The following is a 22215-nucleotide window of genomic DNA, read 5'->3' as shown; positions in this document are numbered from 1 at the left end:
TAGATATGAAAGGTGGAGATGAAGGCGTATTATCTTTATTATTGTTGTTCTTTCTGATGAAATAAGAAATAATAATCCTCGTGTTTTTGGTTTCTCTTTTAGAAGCAATGGAAATCAGGAAAGTTGAGGGGTCCACTCTGTATTATTCTATCTGCGGCATTTGAAGAGTCAACTTAGAAAAACATTTTTATTCATTTGGAACAACTGGATAATGCCTGCCATACAGCAGTGCCAACTATGCTCGCATCGGGGCTCACGACAGGAAGAACTTGGCTGTGAGATCAAACTGCACATGCACAGACTTCTCTTGTAGTGTCAGCGTGATTCTTATCTGGATTTATTTTCGCGTGTACATTCCAAATCAAATGAAGTTCCATTTGTACTCCAGTTACCCATCTTGTATATACGAAGGTTAGGTTTGGTTAGTTTAGGTTTTCATTAACCAAGTCCGCACATGTACGGTTTGATCTCACAGTCAAGACCTTCCTGTCGTGAGCTACATGTGTCATTAGTGACCAGGCCATACTAAGCCGTAAACAAAGAGAATCGAAATGTTACTAGTAAAATTGGTGATAATATTCTTTAACTTTACTTTAGTAGGTTATTTTACGACGCTTTATCAACATCTTAGGCTATTTAGCGTCTGAATGAGATGAAGGTGATAATGCCGGTGAAGTGAGTCCAAGGTCCAACACCGAAAGTTACCCAGCATTTGCTCATATTGGGTTGAGGGAAAACCCCGGAAAAAACCTCGGTCAATGTAGAGTATCCACCACCCACTGAACGAATAATATTGATTAAACGAGCGTTGAGCGACTTCCTCCGATTTTGGAAGACACCGACGCACTTAGGTTAGGTTAGGTTAGGTTAGTTTACGCTTTTATTATTCCAAATGTTTAGGATTAGTGTAAAACTGGCCTATGTCTCCTATAGTGGGCGGGACATAAGTAACATTCACCAAAACCTCAACCAGGTAACTTGTCCCGACCGGGAATCGAACCCGGGCCACCTGGTTTCGCGGATAGACGCGCTAACCGTTACTCCACAGGTGTGGACGATATTCTTTAATAATTCCCTGTACTTGTTAAATGTAAGATCTATGGAGTATAATGGCGATTTTTTTAATAGGTACACTAAAAGAAAATGCACATTTTCGAAGATATCATAACACTTTACCACAGACAAATTAATGAGAAATATGATGTGGTCCAGGGAATATCGTTGAAATCAACAGTGTGTGCAACTGACATTAATACATTATCTCCTCGTCAAACCCCAGCCAACCTTATCACTGGCAAAGTGTGTAATTAACACTAATGTACTTATCTCCTCATCAAACCTTATCCAACCTTGTTGCTAATAGTGGAGCTATCTCTCAGTAATGTTGAGAATGAGGGAGAAAGTGAGAGAAAAAATTAATTTCTCCTAGTTACGACATCACAGGTAAATGTCATGTCCTTATGTTAACAAAATTGTGTACTTGATTATCATTGTAATGGTACATTGAAAGCTGCGGTACCTAATTCTCCAGTTTAGTGGTGTATTTTTTTCTGTTGTGATTAAAAATTATTCAGTCAATTATTTGAGAAACTACACATGTTCCCTTCTGCTTAGTTTTGACAAAAGTGTAAAAAACTGTCAGCTGTATATGATTTTCAATATTCCTGACTATTCTTAAGAAACTTACCTTGTAATCTGAAGGTGCAATGAGACCCGAAATTTCCAATGTATGTGGTTTCTCAAATAAAATATTAGTAGCACAAAAAATCAGTATATTTTGCTTTAAGTATGATATAGTTTGACGGATTACTGGTTTTGACGGATTTCGGGTTTTAACAGTACTGGTAACATATACATTTTCAAATTAACATACATATACAGCTTACACAGCATAGATTTACCTCTAATAAATATGGTTTCTTTGCAGATAGATGAATGAACGTTATTTAGAATCATATATTCATTTCCTGCTGCCTCTAACTTTTTGCTTTCATTGCCAGACTCTTTCAACCTTCCCTTCTTAATGACTGGTTCAGGAATTTGAAACAATATATTATACGCAACTACCTCGTTATACTCACTAAGCTATAACACCAAATACAGCAGACCAGCTGTTACAATATGTTGAAGGAGGGAAATGCACACGAAAATCATTGCTACTTGACACTTTTGTAAGGAAAGTGGCTTGGCTAACTGGGTTGTGACGTCATTGAAGCCGTTTGATGCTCATAGGTACTACCAGTACTTACTAAGTTACGAATTTCACTTAGCACTCTTGTAGAGGAAATGCAGAATATGAAATAACTTCATTCTACAATAAATATGAATTGTACTTCTTTGTTTACTTGTTTCCTTGTTTGTTTATTTATTTTTAATTTGGCTCTTTAGCCCTTTTGTAAGGTTAAGTAGGTACTCAATTCAAAGTGAGTTACCACAGTTTTTTTTTTTCCCCCCATAATGAAGGATGGTTTCCTTAGCAAAATAATTTCGCGTGAATATCTTTATGAACTTGTCATAGGAAATGGAAATTTTGTGCTCACACTAAAATATGTTTAAAATGTGACAGCATCATGCATTATACAAGTTGGTATTTAAATAAAATTGAACTTACAGTGTTTAATCCTTCTCGAGGCTTGTCCTTCCATAGAAACGCCAAAGTCTTGAATACAAATCGTGTTTTCTGATATATTATATCCTCAGTTCCAATAAATGAAACTTTTGAAATAAAAAATATGTAAAAAGATAGGAAACCACTGTGTAAACACAAACACGACCTATGTAACAAGTACCGGGTACTAGGAAACTACCACCATATCTAAATACTGGTAGGCCTATATACATCTTTTGGTATATAGTAGGCTATACAGCAATGAAATGATTCAGTAGAAATTAATATAATGCAATTGAAAGCTATCACATTTTTACATGTCTTGTCATTCAGTCAGATCACTGCTTGTTTAGTTTGTCCACAATGTAGAACTGGTTGTTAAATGTTTTAAATTAAAAAAAATAGCATTTACAGGATGGAAGAGCACTGACAATACGATATTATCAAGCATTTTAATATTGCACAAAACATAATGTAATAGTTATTTAGATACCAATGTCGTAACGTTTTATTTTACAATACGAGATTTTGTCAAACAAGGCTGCAGGCCGAGTTTGATAACCAGTCTACTATTGTAATATGAAGTTACGACATGTGTATCGTACAAAGTTTTATCCGCTTTGATAAAAAAATAATGTAAAATTGAATATTGTCTAAATGTAACATTTTTATTGCCTGCTATATAATTTGCTTTGTAGGTGATCGATTCATATAGAGGGCCTTGTACGAGAAACATTAGAAGCTATATACATTTGCTTTGTAAGTGATCAATTCATATAGAGGGCCGTGTACAAGAAACATTTGAAGAATGTTATTATTGTCGGTATTATCACCATGACTATTTATAAATATAAGTGTCAATGGTATTGTATTAACAGCTGTACTGATTTATTAATTCCAACAAAATCGCGACAGAGGTATGAAGAGGAATATAAGAAGTTTGAAGATTGGTGTAAAAAAAAAGTAGAGAATATTTCTGAAAAGTTTATGCTGGAATATTTTTCAATGAAAAGTGAAAAGAAGAAATCAAGTTCTCTGTGGATTCATTATTCTATGCTGCGGTGTACGATATCATTGAAGAAAAACGTGGACATCAGTAAGTAGACACAAATTGTTAGCTTTTTAAAGCAAAAAAGTGAATTGTGAAAATGTTCCTATTAATGTGTATAACAAATAAAAAGCTTACAAAGACAAGCATCCTGCTGCTCCAAAGTTGCACTCGGGCATGGGTTCGATTCCAGCTTGTGCTCATTACTGGTAGTTTTTTCCAAGCTTTCTCCAACCATAAGGCGAATGCGAATGTCAGGTAATCTATGATGAACCCTCGGCCTCATCTTGCCAAATATCATCACGCTATTACCAATACAATCGATGCCAAATATCCTAGTAGTTAATACAGGGTCGTTCAATAACCAAATAAAAGAATTGCAGAGAGCAATCAGAGTAGGGTAGATGCACTATCTGTGGCCACTTTTAGGATTATTTTTAAGTATATTTAGAAAATCAATAAATGGGACACTATAATCCCCAACTTTCTTGAGGTACGTGTTAACTAATATGTTTACTATGAACTGTTTTATTAGCATAGCTCAAAACAAATACATACACTTACACAAAAACTTTTATACATATTTACAATTTTCACCATTTGTGGCGACGAAAACGCCATTTTTGGCCACCCGCTTGTACCATATGTGGCCATTTTTGTTTTTGCCATAACATTGTCACAATCTTTCATTTCCATAAATTTAACAAGATAAGGGATAAATTACTGTAATTTGAGTTTACAAATGAGCATATGTTTTGCAGCAGACAAATCTTAAATACAAACAACATACTATGTTAAGCTTACTAAATAAACAGAAAAATCACTCCACATTCAAACGTTTAAAGCCTCCAGAGAAAATGAAGCATATTGCACGGTCATCTTTTCCATGGAATTTGGGAAGAGATAACACTCTTTCTATTTGTTCATTGTCAACTACTGATATGTCATCATTTACAATCCATTTAAATTTATTCGCCCCAACTCGTCTAGCAAATTTCACAAGCCATCCATCAATATGTTTTTCTTGTATTAAACCCACAAATCTTCGGACACTTTTCTTGTGCCTAAATGCAACAAGTACCCAATCATTTACTTCAGCCTCTTTGGCATGAACATTTTCATCACTGGATTCGTCACAAAGGTCAGATTCAGATGAAATAGCAATGTCACTTTCGGATGTGGTTATTTCATCTTCCACCTTCCTTTGATTTTTAGTTTTTGATCTTTAGGACACTTTCTGTTTATTTTCACGCCTCTTCTTAGTTTCATTCTCTTTCTGCTTTTTTTTTTTTTTTTTTTTTTTTTTCAATTTGCTTGCTTCACAACTGTCATATTAATTCTTTCATATTTATACAAAGTCAGAGGAGGTGCCAATACTCCAGATGCATTCACTGTGATAAGTGTTGTAATGTTCTCCTTATCACTAGTCTTTGACGTGTCATAAACATGCTCATCTTTGGGTGCTAGACCTAAGCCTCCTGAGGGTGAAAGGCAGAATGAAGTTTCATCACAATTCCACACTCTCTGGGGATCATTTAATATTTCCTGTTCTTCAGGAGTAAGCAGATCAGTAATTTCCCTAAACCAATTCCGGATTTTTTCCTCTGTGATTAATGCCTGAGCCTTGTTGATATGCTCTGCTTCTTTTATACTTAGATCAGGATGTCTTCTCATAAATGCATCAAACCACTTATGTCCAGGTCTGCAATTGATGAATGGTGTGTTTAGTTTACAGTTTCGTACAATTTTTTCAACATAATCCAGCAAGCTTTCTTTATTTATTGGAAATCCAGACCTCGCACAACTTTTCAACCATTTTGCCAGCAACATCTCCGAGAACCGCACACTGTCCAACTTTTCCAGATGATTCAGGTGCACGTCCTGATAGTTTATTCCTTAACGTAGATCTGGGAACATTAAAGGTTGTGGCAGCTGTTGCAACTTTCATTCCATCTCTCACTGCACGCAGAGCACGTGATACTTTTGATGGCGAATATTGAAATAATTTTCTTTTGTATTCACGATTTTTCTTAGAACTCATGTTAAGTAAAAGTGCTGTAAAAAAATAAAATAAAGAAAAAACAAAATATTAGAATTTCCTAACTGGAATAATACATTTCAAAAGTGGTCAGAAATGGTGCTTAAGTAACCCCTATTTGTGGTCATTATTGTGATCACAAATGGTGCTTGATACTACATTCATGTTCCATTTGTGGCCATCCCTGGTATCAAGGATTGTGATTATGTTTTCATAAAATACTGAATATCAGTAGATACCTTTATGCTTTGAGATGGATCACAACAACAATATCATGTAACTTTATAGAAACTAGTACAGGTTTTATATTGTAATTCTTACCTGCAACTCTAAAGAAAATACGTAAGCAAGAAGCACAACTTCAATACATTTATGAATTAACCATTTTGTACAACAAAAGATTGGAGCTGAATGGCAACCAATCAGAATCATGGTTGCACAGCAACACACTGGAACATGTTAGCATGATTACCATTGCCAGAACTAAATTAGGCACTTAATATAACATTTTAAATTCGAAAATGGCCACTAATGGTGCACTGGCCACAAATGCTACGTCTACCCTAGTATAATGAAGCATTAATGGTTGAAGTGTTGATCAAAATTTTTTAGTGGTGGTGGTAGCATTATGTGTAAGAAAAGTAAATAGTTGGTGTACTATGGTTGATGTTTAAGAAAGTTAATATAGTGCTAATAGTACCTCCCTCATGCCAATAACTCTGCTACAGAAAAGAATAATAAAATTATGCCTTAATAAACTCTTGATTATCCTTCAGAACTGTTGTATTCAGGATTTAAAGTATTTGACTTCCATCATATTTATAACAAGATGTATTATTGAATTTCGTACATAAAAAACCGAAATATATTTAATTTATATTCACATAAATATAAAACCAAAAGATCAGAAAACACATATTACGCTTAACAGAACCTAAATGTATCATAGCTGTAGCATCACAGTAGCAACTTCAGTCCAAGGCTTTATAACATGATAGCTTAATAGCTAAATTCTCAAATATACAATTTACTAATACTCCTTATTTCAAAAAATCAATTAAAAATTGCTGTTTAGAGAGAAAATTTAAGATTCATTTATTGTGATATCTTTTTTCTTCTTCTTTTTTCTTTTTCTTTTTTTACTTTTTACTCTGTTATTTAATAAAATATCTTATGTGGAATGCCCTCTGAGCACGAGTATGGAACTTACTCTTTCTGGGGATGTTAGAATGTTTTTATATAAAAAAAAGCAATATGTATCTTTGTTCTACGAGGGCTATTCGTAAAGTAACTTCAGTTTATTTTTTACAAACCTGTGAATAACATTACAGAATTGGGTTACAATACGTTTGAAATTATACACCCTAATTTATTTTTCCACACAGTTTCCAGTCACATTGAGACACTTGTCATAGCGTTTGACGAGCTTTGAAATTCCGCAATTGTAGAATTCGGCCAACCTACAATGCTGGTTTTCAACTCTTCGTCATTGTCAAAGCGCTTCGAGCCAAGCCACGTTTTCATGTGCATGAAGAGATGGTAATCGCTAGGCACCAAATCTGGGCTATAGGGAGGGTGATCCAATACTTCCCAGTCAACTCTTGCAGTTTGGTCGCAGTACGACACGCTCTATGCGGCCAGGCGTTGTCATGCAGGAAAATCACCCCAGAGCTCAACATGCCACGATGTTTGTTTTAAATGGCCCTTTTCAAGTTTGTTAGTGTGTTACAGTAACGCTCAGCGTTAAAAGTGGCATTCCTCTCCAAGAACTCCACTAGCAAATTTCCTTTTCTGTCCCAGAAGACAGTTGTCATAAGTTCCCTCGTGGAAAGTGTTTGACGACACTTTGTGGATTTTATCGGGGAGTGAGTATGGCCCCACTGCATTGATTCAAGTTTTGTTTCTGCATTCACATAAAGCACCCAAGTCTCATCTGCTGCCCTCATCTGCTGAGCCTTTTGCTCCTCAGGAGTTTAGGCATCCATCTGGCAGAAAGTGTCGTAGCCCAACTCTTCGGTAATCACCTTGTACAGAAGAGTACGACTAATCTGTGGAAAATCCTCACTAAGCTCTGACATGGTAAACCTGCGGTTTGCTCTAACCTTTTCGTCAACAAATCAGATCTGCATTCATGATACTCGGTCGACCACTTCTCTCTTCATCATGGACATTGGTTCGCCCATTTTTGAACATACGGCACCATTGTCTTACACCACCTTCACTCATTATGTCTGGCCTATAATCTCCACAAAATTGGAGATGAATTTCATTGGCTTTACAGTTTTTGGCCACAAGAAATCTTATTACAGAAAGTATCTCACACCTGGCGGGACTTGCAATTGCAGCACACATTTTGACAGGAACAAAGACACGACCTTGACTCTACCGCTGCTTGATGCATACTGCTTCAAGGTACACTCCACTGCAAGAGCGGCGCCACTGTCCCTGTTGTTACGCACGCTATATGAAAACGGAAGTTACTTTATGAATAGCCCTCATAGCAGTAAAGTATTATTATTATAATATTGTTGTTTCATACATCACTGCCACTTCTTATGAATGCCATGGTGTATTTTTGGTCTAGAGTAGGGTGACCAGATTTACAAAATATAAAAACGAGACATTTATTAAAGTTGACATGAATCAACATTTTATCTAAACATTCATTATTAGCCTACTTGTGTTTATATAATGTCAGTGAGCAATAAGGTCCAGTTTTATTTATATTAAAGTAATAAATACTACACTGTTTACAATAACTAGGCTATAATAATTGTTGTTTTCTAATGCCAGGCGTTTGACAATAAAGTCATTTGACCTCTTGCACTCCAATATTTTTCAAAGATATTATCATGGCCAGCCACTGAAGCACAGTTTTTGAGGTGTTCCGAATCCATTTCTTGGTTTGAGTTGCATAATGGGCAGTTAGGGGACTGATATATTCCAATTCTATGCAGGTGTTTGGCCAAACAACCATGGCCTGTTGCCAATCTAAATACAGCCACAGACGAGTTTCGTGGTAAATCGGGAATTAACTGTGGATTATGATGCAGAGAGTTCCATTTTTTCCTTTGGGATTGTTTACCAAATTTTGTTTGTTGAAGTCTAAGTATGTAGATTTAATAAATCTTTTCACAGAGTAATACGTAGAGTTAGTAACAGGTCTGTAAGTAGCAGTGCTGCCCTTCTTTGCTAATGCATCCGCAATCTCTTTTCCCAGGATTCCACAATGGGATGGTATCCATTGGAATACAATTCTTTTATTGAGTGATATTAATTGAGAGAGCATTTTAGTTATTTCTGCTGTTTGAGATGAAGGTGTATGTTTAGAGACTATTGATAGAATAGCTGTTTTGGAGTTTGACAAAATAACTGCATTCTTAAATTTATTGATGTGGCATAGAAGATTCCTGAGACTTTCACTTATTGCAGTGATTTCTCCATCAAAACTTGTTGTTCCATACCCAAGAGATCTATAAAGTGAGAAGAGTATGTAATAGAGTAGTATGGATACTTGGCTTAAGTCACTGTTGACAATTTTTTATGTGGCAGCTAGTCTGAATTAAATAGGTTAACTTATCTGTTTAAAAATACTTCAGATTAATTGGACCTTACAATTATATTCATGTCACTGTATTCTGAACTTGTTTCGTGACAAAATTTTTTGCCTCATATTACCTTTTAACCAGTGGTGATATTCAAGAAATTTAACACCAGTTCACTCATGTGTACCTATGTTAAACATATACGGTATATGTCCATGGTAATTGCAAATATTACTGAGAAATAATAAGTATTTTAACATTCTCCATGAAGATCAACTGTACAATTTGCATCATATTTCTTTGATGAGTGAATTTGCTGTAGAAGTGTTGGCTTTTCCTTCAAGAAACTATAAAAGTCCATGCAAGACACATTTTTGAAATTACATTTTGTGATTATGGTTTTAACTGGAAACTGATTCCTTTCGTCAGACCAAATTGAATTCAACAACGAAAACACTCTTTCTGATGATGCATTGGTACCAGGTATTCCTAACACAAAACTTACAATCTGAATTATGTTTGTAACACTAAGTTAATGTATTTATCTTTCATAATAAAATAAAAGAAAAATAAATATCTTAATGATAATTTAGGGAAATGCGATGCCATTTAAAAAAACGAGACATTTGGCGCACCGAGCATACTTTTCTCGGGACAGGGGACAAGAAGCTGAAAAAAGGGACAATCCCGTTAAAAATGGGGCGTCTGGTTACCCTAGTCTAAAGAAAATATTAATACTTTCTTACAAAAACGTTCCTATTTTTTACGAGTATTACTGTAAAAGAAGTGTATTTTCCCTGGACCAAAAATACAATATGGCATGCTAGAAAGTGGCAGTGATGTGTTAAACATTTAGGGCCGTATTCCAGTGGATGATCAGCGTTTTTCGTATTCATAAATCAGTGAAAGCGATTTGATATGATTTGAATTCTGTACAAGTAACCAGTGGATAGCAGGGGGCTAGCTTAGTACGCTCATAGTGCATGCTGCGAAATGTCTATGAATATCACCCATAATGTTAAACTAACCTGATGTAACAGTAATGATAAAAAGTACTCTGCATATATACTCTGTAGCGGTAAAGTGTGTTGTATTTTGTTCAATGCACTCTATGTTCACTGTTGATGAAGACTGAAATAAATGTTATTTGCACAATCACACTTAATGCAGTTCGAGCTTGCTAAACCCCTTTTGATGTCACAGCGAAAAACCGACAAGCTATGGAACACAGCAGTTCAAGTAAGACAGGATACACACCAGAGACAGTTCCTCGGGGGAGGGAAGGGAGGAACGTCCTCATCACATTTTTCTTCTTTCGAAAGTAAATACCAAATAAAATATGTACCTTGAAATGCAAGGAAGATTCGATAATTTTTAAGTTCACAGCTATAAGAAAACCTCGGTTGATCGAGTTTTAAACGATGCGCGCTCATGTGCTGCTAGAAAACTCTAAGAAAGATGCGAAATTGTTTGTGCGGAGGAAAGCCAAGACATTCCTCCTTTACTGCAGTTAGCACACATAGACAACAGCGCACTAGTGGCCAGAGAAAGAAGCAGAGTTTTAAAGCGAGTAAATGAACGGAGAGGGAGGAGATCCTCCTCTGAATCAGTCATGGGCGGGAAATAGAAACCGACTGGTCGTGCAGCAAGCTCGCTACCGCTGCCATCTAACGATCTTGCATTCAACCAGACTATAACAATTCTAGGAGGAGGCACAATAAAACAGTTTTAACGCAACGCTATGAAAGACACCGTATAAATTTTTTTCTAAAATTATAAACCAAAAATATTATTCATTGCACTTTATATAGGCTACTATTCATGGTTTGAAACTTTCAAGGATATTTGAAAGTTAAAGTCGTGTTTATATAAAACAAAGAGGAAGTAGTTCTACATTGGTATCACAGATCTTTTTGGCCCCTGAAATTCACTTCTATTCATTGTTTACTAGACAGAGCAACAGCCAAGTTGTCAGTTTTGTACAAATATATTTGAAATTGAAAGTAGGTACTCCAAACTACATTATTTTAACATAAAAAATTGGCCACCGGCAACTTTGAACAATAATGGTAGTATGACTTTACAAGAACTGATATTCTTCAAAAGCATGTGATACTGAACTTGTAAAATGTACATGTGGCAACACAGACCACTTGGGTGGGTGCTGTGTTCTCGCTTTCCTCAAATTATTTCCCATTCCCATTTCCACAGTTCCGATTACGTGTTAGTAGCTATAGTCTCTTCCAACACGTGTGATGCTGTAGTGTGCTCGAAAAATGCTGCGAGGTGAATTTCCTTGTAATTGTTAATTTGTGCAATTATTCAACAATGAATGGAAGTGAAAACATTATATTTTATGGAAAATTTAGGAAACTCAGTTTACAAGAACAGATTATTGCTATACAGAAGGGAAGGCCAACCCCAACACTACCTGGTCTTACATGTGTGCATGTTGGCTAATTTGCAGCATGTTTCATTCAAGAAGGTGTCATTTCGTCCTGTTACCTTCTTTCCTCCTCTTAAGAAATACGCAGGAGCCGCCACTGATACACACCAGTCGATACAGTTACATGAAGCAGTATGCATGGAACATTAAGCATGCATCAAAGGAGAATAAACGAACGCCTTTAGGTGCTACTAGTCAGGCCAGATAATGCAACACACAAGCAACATAATGCATGTGCCTTGCATCATAACCAAGATAAAACATGCTGATTCTTTGTGTCGTACTTCATGCAACCTGGCCACTACAGCCCAGAGTTCAGTTGTCAGTGTACACTTTCCGATCATCATGAACTACCAGAAATTTAATGTGATGAAGAGGTATCCAGTTATTTACGACTATACAGGAGCAGATTATTCAAAGAAGAATCTCAGAGATAAAATTTGGGCGGAGATAGCTGCAGAAGTAAAACATAAACTGAAATAGGATTGTCCGGGAAAGTAGCTATTTAGTTCTCGTATATGTATTCATTCATTTATTTATTTGTTTTAAAATATAAATCTTCACTTAAATATAAATATCCCACTTCATAACAAGTTTTATTAAGCCACTGGGAATTAATTGCCAAGGAAGAGCTACGCTAGACTTAAAAAAATAAGAAACTGACCTATCCCTCGTATAGACATTTTCATCTGTAGGTCGGTCATCATACGGCGTAATGGGCAGCACAGCACCAACTAGTGTTGCCAACTCTCCCGTATTTAGCCCCAATTTTTAACAGTCTCCCAACTTCCACATTTTTCTTCTCTTCGATCCTTTTTCTCCCTTATTTTTGCATAATATAAAAATTTATTTGAAACATTTAATTTTTATATGGTTGAAGGTGATTTATATGATGGATTCTGTTGTTCCAGAGATGCACTGAAATGTGCAGCTAAGCTAATACAAAGAGTGTTTCTTTTATGAAAAGTGTCGTATATATATATATATATATATATATATATATATATATATATACATACATACATACATACATACATACATACATTCATATATGAGGTCTCGCCATCCTCATTCAATAATCGAGACTACTATTTTTTGTTAGTAGTCAACAAGTAGATACCTATTAATTTTGAGAAAAATTCGTTCCAGCACCGGGAATCGAACCCAGGACCTCTCAACTCTGCGTGCTGAGTGCTCTTTCCAACTGAGCTATGCCAGGACACGATCCATGGTGCCAGCCGAACTCTCCTCATTATATCATCAATGGCCTACTACCTGCATTTTAGACATATACCGGTAAGTCATATATGCAGGAGCAGTGCTCCTGGAGCACATATTTAAATGACTTTATGGCCAATTTTAACAAGCTTTCTTTAATACTGTTAACATTGATATATACCTATACTCACATATGAAGTCTCGCAATCCTCAGATGTTCGAAAAAGGAGAGCGACACTTTAATCAAATCAGAACTGCAAATCACAGTCAACTTCAACTATTCATGTAGGTAATTTTTACAATTTGTTTGAAACTATTACGCTAGGTAAAATATCTCAAAATACTTTAATTTAAGCCTAACTGCCAAAATGTAGAATAAAATTGTTTTTAGTGCCGCTAACTGAATTTAATAATTTTTCAATTTTTTATGTCAAATATTGTAGACCACTTAGTCTCCCGTATTTTCTTCAAAAATAGTTGCCAACCCTAGCACCAACACTATTTCTACCCAAGTCTTCAACAGAAATCAGAGTGAAAAGTCCATGTGCTTGTGTAATACTCATACATGTTTTCCATCTATTAGGAATATTTACAGTTTGTCGTATCTTCAAATGATTCTTTGGACATTCTATAATATTCTGCGAATTTTTCTGGATCCTGTGCTAACTCTACCAATAAAAACACTACAAGCACCATGATTTCCAACGTTTTGAACCAATGAATCCGAAACCTATGCCTTTATCTTCGCATTCTTATTATTGACAATAGCAGAAGATCTCCATCTGATGACTCCACACTGAATGGCTCGTTAGATCAAATAACATGGCGTTATGTGTCACACTCCATGTGCCATGCATCATGTTTCTTGCACCATTCGGTGTGTTAACGTGCAGGGGCGAATCTAACTACTTGGCGCCTCTAGGCAGAGAAAAATATTTCTGCCCCTTATTTCGCCCTATATGCGTCATTTGGATCAAATGAAATAATTGATTCTGCGTCATTATTACTGTTTCTAATATCAGAAACGCCTGACTAAAATAAACCACATGCTGCACTATTTTCAGAAACTACTGTTCACCACATTATTACACTCTGATGTACCTGGACTCGAACTGGACCAAGCTGGCTATGTTTGTTTTTTAAATAACACATATTTTTGCACTTTTTCTCACCATTTCCTCTCTTTTTATTGCCTTGTCTTTCTCGAGTTTCTGGTATTGTTATTTAGTCAACTGTCTGAAGACAGGTATGGACCCCACAAGTGACACCATCAAGGCATCACTCATAAGGCAACTAGGCCAGGAGATAATGGGGTAGGGTGACCAGTTCCTTTCCCCCTCCATTGCATACATCGCTGACTAGCTACATATTACACTAATCAGATTTTAGATGCAGTTCATCCTCTGATACATATCGTCAAATGAGATGTACTGTCTGGTAATAGATTTACATATCAGCCATAACCTCAATCAGATGTGTTTCCGGTATTGAGAACCACTGACATTTTTCCGACTGTCACTTATTATAATGAAAATTAAAATATGTCTCCTAGGTACAAAACAACTGCACTCTTTACCGTTTCAAATTAAACTGAACTCCCAAGCGTCCGGCTGATACAATGACTGGCGGTATTTTCTTTGAATTTGATACTGGCTACTCTTATGACAGAGCAGCGTCTCTCTCATAATTTCATCACAAAGCTTATGATTGCGAGCAACGAGATTTGCCTTCCTAACGTATCATTATATAATACCAGTAAGTTCTTTAATGTTATTTCGTGAGACTCTCACGATGAGAGGACATAACATTAAAAAAGGTACTATTATTGCATTGTGACACTAATATTGAAAAACTGTCATTTTTCCTTGGCATACTGTTGATTAAATTTTAACTGATTGTTGCCAATGTTATTGATATCTTTTTCATTGTGCGTTTAAGTTCATGTACTCTTTTAAAGAGTTATGAATCAAATTTAAAAAAATGTAAAAAAAAAAAAAATTAACAGTAATAGCTTAAAAGCCGCCCCTCAAATCTGTCGCCCTAGGCAGCTGTCTAGTCTGCCTAGGCCTAAATTCGCCCCTGGTAACGTGCCTAATCGATTTTATTCAAGATACAGTCTCAGGTTGTGCACCCAAGTTACAAAGTACAGCCCACATACTGTAGGAACGCGGCATGTTTACAACATGAACTTCGATTGCAAGTCTGGTTGCAGTGTAATGTTTACCTTCCTGAATGTTACATATTTTTATACGAATGTTGTACTTAGATTGTACAGGTGATATATTGTTGCTGGTCCAGATCCTAAGCACTTGACAATAAGTCAATCGCTGTCTTGTATCCCAATATTTTTGTACGATGTTATCTTGTTGTAGCAATGTTTTGCATCCCTTGATGTGTTCGATGTTCATTTCTTCATTTGCATCACACAATACCGTACATGGGCTGATGTATGTTGAAATTCCTATCCTGTTCAGGTGGCTTGTCAAATAATCATGACATGACTTGTTATCAACCTGATTTATGAGGCCCTTGAGGGATTATCTCGGGGTTAACCATTCAAAATTTCCAGGTTGTATCATTTGCTCCAATCGAATTTTATTGTTTTGGGCAGATCTGAATTTACTTAGAAGTACTGATTAGAACTGATCGAACTGATTAGTTGTTTTACAGAATAAAATGGAAGTCTGTTATTGGATTGTTGTAAAATTTCAGTTCCCTTTTTAGCCAAAAGTCTGCTGTTTCATTTTCCTTATGTAACAATGGGAAGGAATCAACTATTTTTTTTCTGTAGTTTAGTTAGATAATGCATCTTTTTTTATAATCTTGTATTTCAGCCTTTTTTGTGGTCTATTGTAAGATTATAGTCTGTATGGCTGCCCTTCAATCTGATAATTAGAATTTATTTAATCTGTATAAGAGATTTTGCAAACGTAATATGTAAATAGCCAGAAATGCATATATAGATTGACAAATCGAACTCAAACCCTGACAGAGTTACTACGTGAGTGCTGGCTGTCTTGGGGAGGAGCAAGTGAGAAAGCACGGGGAGAAGGGAGAGAGCACTATGCACTGTGTACTTGCAGGTCCACTCACAGTTTGTCAAACCTGCTAACAAAAGCTTTAAAAGGTTGACTAGTTGCCTGCAATGCTATCATAATGGAACCTTCCTAGCCGACAGAAGAGGCAAAAATGAAGAATCCGTTATTGTGGTTATACTGGAGAGTGGTTCTTCTATTGGTCACGATGCCCACACGCACCCTCTCAGATATTTACATGGTGATTGGTGACTGAATGACGAGGAGCGAGGGAGAGAGAAGAAAGAAAGAGAGAGATTCCAGAAGTTGGCGTATTTTACGGGGTTTCACTTGAAGTTGTCAAACTATAGAGTGTTAGTTGGTAGGCCAGAGGGAATAAGACCTTTGAGGAGGCTTAGACATAGATGGGGGAATAATATTAAAATGGATTTGAGGGAGGTGGGATATGATGGTAGAGACTGGATTAATCTTGCTCAGGATAGAGATCGATGGCGTGCTTATGTGAGGGCGGCAATGAACCTCCAGGTTCTCTAAAAGCCATTTGTAAGTAATAGGCCTATGTAAATAGCAGTAACTTAAAAATTTGTTGTATATTCTCCTACATAATAGTAAAATGAAAAGACAGGACATATTCATCCCAGTTTCTGCACCTCTTGAATATGACATAAGAGATTCATCCGTATAAATTTGTCAACACTCCGTACGTGTGTATCTTGTCTCAATTGTTTCTATAGCCATAATCTTCAAACCTAGTATATCTGTAGCCTACATATAATATTTGTTTGTAGTTTATAGACATTACTTCAATAGTTTCTTTAAAGCTGTAATGATATATATTGAAAACTCACTTTACAACATTTTTTGGTGTCTAAAAATTGCATTAATATTACTGCCAGGATACAAACGAACGTGATGAAATAGAATGGCGAAGTGTTTGGCAGCAAAAATATATATTTTTCTTGTTTTGTTTTTTCCTCCCAATGTATAAAGACCATTATTTCGATATGTAGACAGTGTATATTTCATATGATATGCAAGTACCTTCGTTCCTTCACAGTTCATGACATTGTCACACAGAATATATGATGTTTCTTTCAAATAATTCACAATTTAATGCACATTAATTTTATCTTCCATTGTTTTATATGAAACTTTTCATAGCCTATTTTGGGAAAGCTATTGATTGAATTCCCAATATGCTCAGTCAGTTTAAGAGAGCTGTGTATTATGATAATAGATGTTTGAAAAAATTTTAGTTTTGTCCTTTAAAGAGAAAATTTGGTACGAACAAATGTAACTTTTTTTCCTCAAAATACAAGGAGAAAATAGGGAATACATAAACAAAGAAAATACAAGACGATCAAGGTGAAGACAGATGGATGGGCAGGCAGGCAGATAGATTAATTTTTTCCATAATATTCTTACAGCTGCTTTATAGCATAGAATATAGACTAACATATCCATTTCTTACGTTTAACATATAAAAATGCAAATATAAAATATATACAGAATTAATACCGGTACCTTAATAACAATAATATATTATACAATGCAATATGTTTACCATTTAATAGTACTAAAATATTTACTCAGTACTGTGAAATGTCAAGAATTCATCTACAGAATAAAATGTGTGAGATATTAAGTAATTTTTTAGTTTCACCTTAAATAACGCAGTGATTTGGTAATGATTCTTAATGTCTTCAGGAAGACCATTGAAAATTTTTATTGTCATGTAACGCACTCCCCTTTGATAGCATGATAAATTTGATGATGGTGTATGAAAATCATTCTTTCTGCAGGTATTTGTGCTATGTATGGCTGAATTAGTTAGAAAATTTTCTTTATTACGTAAGAGGAAATTTATTAAAGAGTATATGTACTGATTTGTTAAGGTCAGAATCTCTCATTTAAAAAAAAATGGTCTATACAATTCTCTAGCCATTGCTCCAACTATTATTCTAATTGCTGAGGAGACAAGGAGAACAAGTGTGGGTTATTTATAATAATAATAAAAATAATAATAATAATTATTATTATTATTGATACTAATTTATTTATTTATTCTGGTAAAGCTAAGGCCATCAGGCCTTCTCTTCCACTCCACCAGGACAGTGACAGTTAATTCCAGAGTTAGTCCACTGTTGTAGCTGAAGAGTTAGCGAGTCTAACTCCGAACTCAGCGCGCACGGGTTCGATTCCCGGTCGGGACGAGATGCCTGGGTAAGGTTTTTACGGGGTTTTTCCCTCACTCCTATAGGTGAATATCAGGTAACTTTATCAGGCGACTGGAACCCCACTCAACTTCGCCACTTCCTTTCCTCCCCTATCATCCTTTCATTCATCATCCCGTTGCTTCTTCTGGTTTTCAGATCGTTCTACAGGCGGCCCTCCGAAGCTCCTGGCTCTCTCAACCGGCCTCTGTGGATTGTATTCAAGTGATGATGGATAGCTTCTGCAACGGAACCTGGGGCAAACCTTCTCTGTGGAGGACTTCTGCCTCAGACCGTTAAGGGAGCCTTGGAGGGGTTGCCGGAGCAGGAGTGGTACATGGACTTTGTTGGCTGTTGTGACCGATAGTTAAGGGGGTCAAGTGGTTAGGTCAGTGCGCGTAGGGGATTGATCGGTGGGCATGCAACTCATCCCATATAGGGGGTGTACAATAGACCTCAGGTCGTAGTGCGTGGGATGTTCCCTCCCTCCCTTCCTCCTAACAAGAAAAAAAAAATCCAGAGTTATCACTCATAGGCACCTCCTGAGGAGAAAGACGTAGTTCTACGTGGACAGTGGATACAAAGGAGAACAAGAGGGCATACACTCATTCATTCATAGGGTCTGCTGGGGCCTTCGCTATAAGTTCTTTATCAGGACTGGATAGCAGAATCGTGACATCATACAAATGGGGCATGCTCTGCATGCCATTTCTCTTGAGTATATTTAATAGCGGTGCTTGGCGTTATTTACTCTAGTTAATAGTAAATTATATTAACAAGACAGTAATCAGCATAATTATTATTTTATCTACTACTACTACTACTACTACTACTACTACTACTACTACTACTACTACTACTACTACTACTACTACTACTACTAGTATTGCTACGTACTGCGGTTGTTAAACGAGCGTTGATTGACTTCTTTTCCTATTGTGGATATATGCATGTTCAGGAGTCTTACATGTCGTACCAACATATCATACGAGACATTACAAACGTTTCACGCTAGTTTGCAATGTTCCAGCGGCATAGAAATTCGGCCATTTTCATACCTCAGGGAAGTGTGCAGGGATAAGAAAATGGAGTGTTATGACAGGCTAGGTTAGTTTAAACTTTTATTATGTAAGGCTAGGTTAGTTTAGACTTATTATGTCTTACGTACTTATCTGTGACAGGATAGGTTACGGTAGTTTAGGGTTTTGTTATGCCTTGTATAGGCAAATCTGTGTTAGGTTAGTTTAGGCTTTTATTATGCTTTGCATATACGAAACTGTGACAAGTTAGGTTAGGATAGTTTAGGCTTTGTTATGCCTTGTATAGGCGAATCTGTGAAAAGTTAGGTTAGTTTAGGATTTTAGTGACAGGTTAGATTAGGTTAGTTGAGGCTTTTGTTATGCCTTGTATAGGCGAATCTGTGAAAAGTTAGGTTAGGTTGGTTTAGGATTTTAGTGACAGGTTGGGTTAGTTTAGGCTTTTATTATGCTTTGCATATACGAAACTGTAACAGGTTAGGTTAGGATAGTTTAGGCTTTTGTTATGCCTTGTATAGGCGAATCTGTGAAAAGTTAGGTTAGGTTAGTTTAGGCTTTTATTATGCTTTGCATATACGAAACTGTGACAAGTTAGGTTAGGATAGTTTAGGCTTTTGTTATGCCTTGTATAGGAGAATCCGTGAAAAGTTAGGTTAGGTTAGTTTACGATTTTAGTGACAGGTTAGGTTAGTTTAGGCTTTTATTATGCTTTGCATATACGAAACTGTAACAGGTTAGGTTAGGATAGTTTAGGCTTTTGTTATGCCTTGTATAGGCGAATCTGTGACAAGTTAGGTTAGGTTAGATTAGTTTAGGATTTTAGTGTTAGGTTAGGTTAGTTTTGGCTTTTATTATTGTCAAGATGAAAGTGAAAGCGATTGAGTGTGGCCCCCTTGAACAGGTAATGATTTTTTTGTTTTCTATGTTGGCAGTTCAAATCTGTCTATGTCTATTCCAAATTCTGCGGAAATCATTCAAAGCTCGTTTCTTACTACTGTTAGTACAGAAAAACGACAGGAATGCGCAGTTCTCTAAAGAAGTAGAATCAGTAAAGTTATTCATCAGATGTCATCTAAATACACACTGTTACCTGTAGCGTACCTGTTTTTTATGAAAGTCTGCACTTTTCTTTTTGTTCCTGAAGCACCTGCAATACTATCTTGTTTCATTTTAGAATATTAGCCAATATAGTTGTGGCTCTAGAAACTAGCATACTTGTGGAATGTTGGCATCACACACTGTAAAGTCACCACTATTACTAACACTTTCACATTGTTTACGTATTAATGTTTTTAAGTCCCTATTTACACTTGCTATTTGTCGCGCAACATCAAGCGCTTTCTGTCGGCTATATGTAGCATCACCAGCGAATAGGGATTATAAAGAATGGACACTGAGTTAATTTTCCTGTGTTTTGTTTCTCTGTGCGCCAGCGGATAGTTCCACTTTCAAGCGCTAGAGGTAGTGTAATCGAGCATACGATAACATAATAATTGAGAATAGAGTTGAGACACAGGATCCAAACATCGCCTACCTCATTGCATAATCCAGTAACGCTTTGCTTCAAATAAATTCAAGTTAACAGCTTTTCCTTATTTCTCAGTGACAAACTAGTTGTAATAATAATATTTCAGATATCATAAATTATATTATAAAATAATATAATACATTATAAAATGAAGTATCAAATTCGTTTAATATTTGTATATAATATAATATAGGTATATGGTTTTACTTCTCGTGAGAGTTTTGTTTTTCCATTTTCAGCGCTATCAAATCATTACATATTTTAATTGTTGTTGGGGTCAACGTCTGAACTCTCATTATAAAGGAACTCTAGAATCTAGACATTACAGTTAATGAAGGATTTATTATTTTATGGATCCAATTTATTTTATTTGAGTACATAATGTACCTAGATGTATTAATTATATGTGTTATATTTCCGCTGTGTCGACTGCTAGCTGGTGTGATGTCAGCGCCAGCTCTAGGGAGAAAGCAGAATCTGACGCTCTAGCTGGCTTAAAGGCCATTGAAATCGGTCCGGCTACATCAAAGGTACCGACGCGAAGTGTCCATTCTTTATAATCCCTATTCGCTGGCATCACCGTTTACACTTGGCAGATTTTTCGTCCACAAGTCGACACAAGTTGTTGCGCTTTCTGTCGGCTAAATGTAGTATCACCGTTCACTCTTGGCAGATTTCTCGTCTGCTACTCGAGGCTAGTTGTTGAGCTCGAGCAACGTGTGAATGATGTGGTGAGCCTTTTAAATGAACAAAATGGATTTTAACAACAAAAAGTAGCTATTTTAGCTTCTGCAGGTTCAAGTGTTTTGTTAGTTTGCACTAATGAGAAGCCAAAAAAAAAAAAAAAAAAAAGAGAGAGAGAGAGAGAGACTGGGAAAGGAGATGGAGGTCCAGAAGGCAGGAGAAAGGGTTATTCCATGTTCTCAGTAAAGATTTCAAACTGGAACAAAATTGTCCAATAGATATTTATTATATTAAAATGAATTGAAAGTTTATTTTTTTTTCTTGCATATTGACTCCTGATGTTCTTTATATTTGTTTTGATGTCGGAAGGAATAGTATTGGGACGAACAGACTCCAAATTTTTACAAACAAACTCCAGTGCATTTTCCCTCCAAATCCTATTGTGATAGTCCTTATTTCTGATGTCATAAAAGTATGGAAATTCCTCGTAAAGCTTGATTAATTTCATTACTTGGTTTTTGTTCCACTCTGACATTATGCTACAAAGCGCGTGGAAAGAGAGAAACAGCCGCGGTTATTTAGTAAGTCTATGGAAACAGCTGATTAAAAGTTGTCTGCTACTGCTTTTCCGAACCATGTTCGGGTCCTGTCGCGTCAATTCGGCTGGCCCACCTAGGAAATGTCGCACAGAAATAGAAACCTCGGTTATTTAGTAAGTCTATGATAGAAACAGCTTCTACTCAGCAGATGTCGAAAGGAAAGGAACGAAATTAGTACTGCCAATGCGCCCGCGCTGTAAGTCGAACGACAAATAG

At 36.2% G+C, this 22215-nt stretch overlaps 1 protein-coding gene and 1 long non-coding RNA gene across 6 annotated transcripts in view; one reads left to right on the top strand and one right to left on the bottom strand.

The window, feature by feature from the left end:
- The window catches only part of LOC138696339 (uncharacterized), a 57119-nt gene extending 36298 nt beyond the window's left edge, over positions 1–20821 (bottom strand). The window contains exon 1 of the long non-coding RNA XR_011331344.1: positions 20290–20821. This is a non-coding gene — a long non-coding RNA (uncharacterized lncRNA). The remainder of the gene's footprint in view (positions 1–20289) is intronic.
- The window catches only part of LOC138696338 (CD2 antigen cytoplasmic tail-binding protein 2 homolog), a 155381-nt gene that overhangs the window by 98306 nt on the left and 34860 nt on the right, over positions 1–22215 (top strand). For 3 of the 5 annotated variants that reach the window (XM_069821146.1, XM_069821145.1, XM_069821144.1), the window contains 2 exons: positions 12835–12981; positions 18311–18484. The exons of 1 other annotated variant lie outside the window; for it this stretch is intronic. In XM_069821146.1, the coding sequence (XP_069677247.1) occupies positions 12835–12893 (59 nt within the window). In that variant the 3' untranslated portion in view covers positions 12894–12981; positions 18311–18484. The remainder of the gene's footprint in view (positions 1–12834; positions 12982–18310; positions 18485–22215) is intronic. One more of the 5 variants, XM_069821147.1, reaches the window with a different exon arrangement.

The sequence above is a fragment of the Periplaneta americana genome, chromosome 3 (assembly GCF_040183065.1).
Source record: "Periplaneta americana isolate PAMFEO1 chromosome 3, P.americana_PAMFEO1_priV1, whole genome shotgun sequence".
Taxonomy (NCBI): Eukaryota; Metazoa; Arthropoda; class Insecta; order Blattodea; family Blattidae; genus Periplaneta; species Periplaneta americana.
Note: the sequence above shows the minus strand (reverse complement) of the source record. Positions and strands in the feature narration are given on the sequence as shown.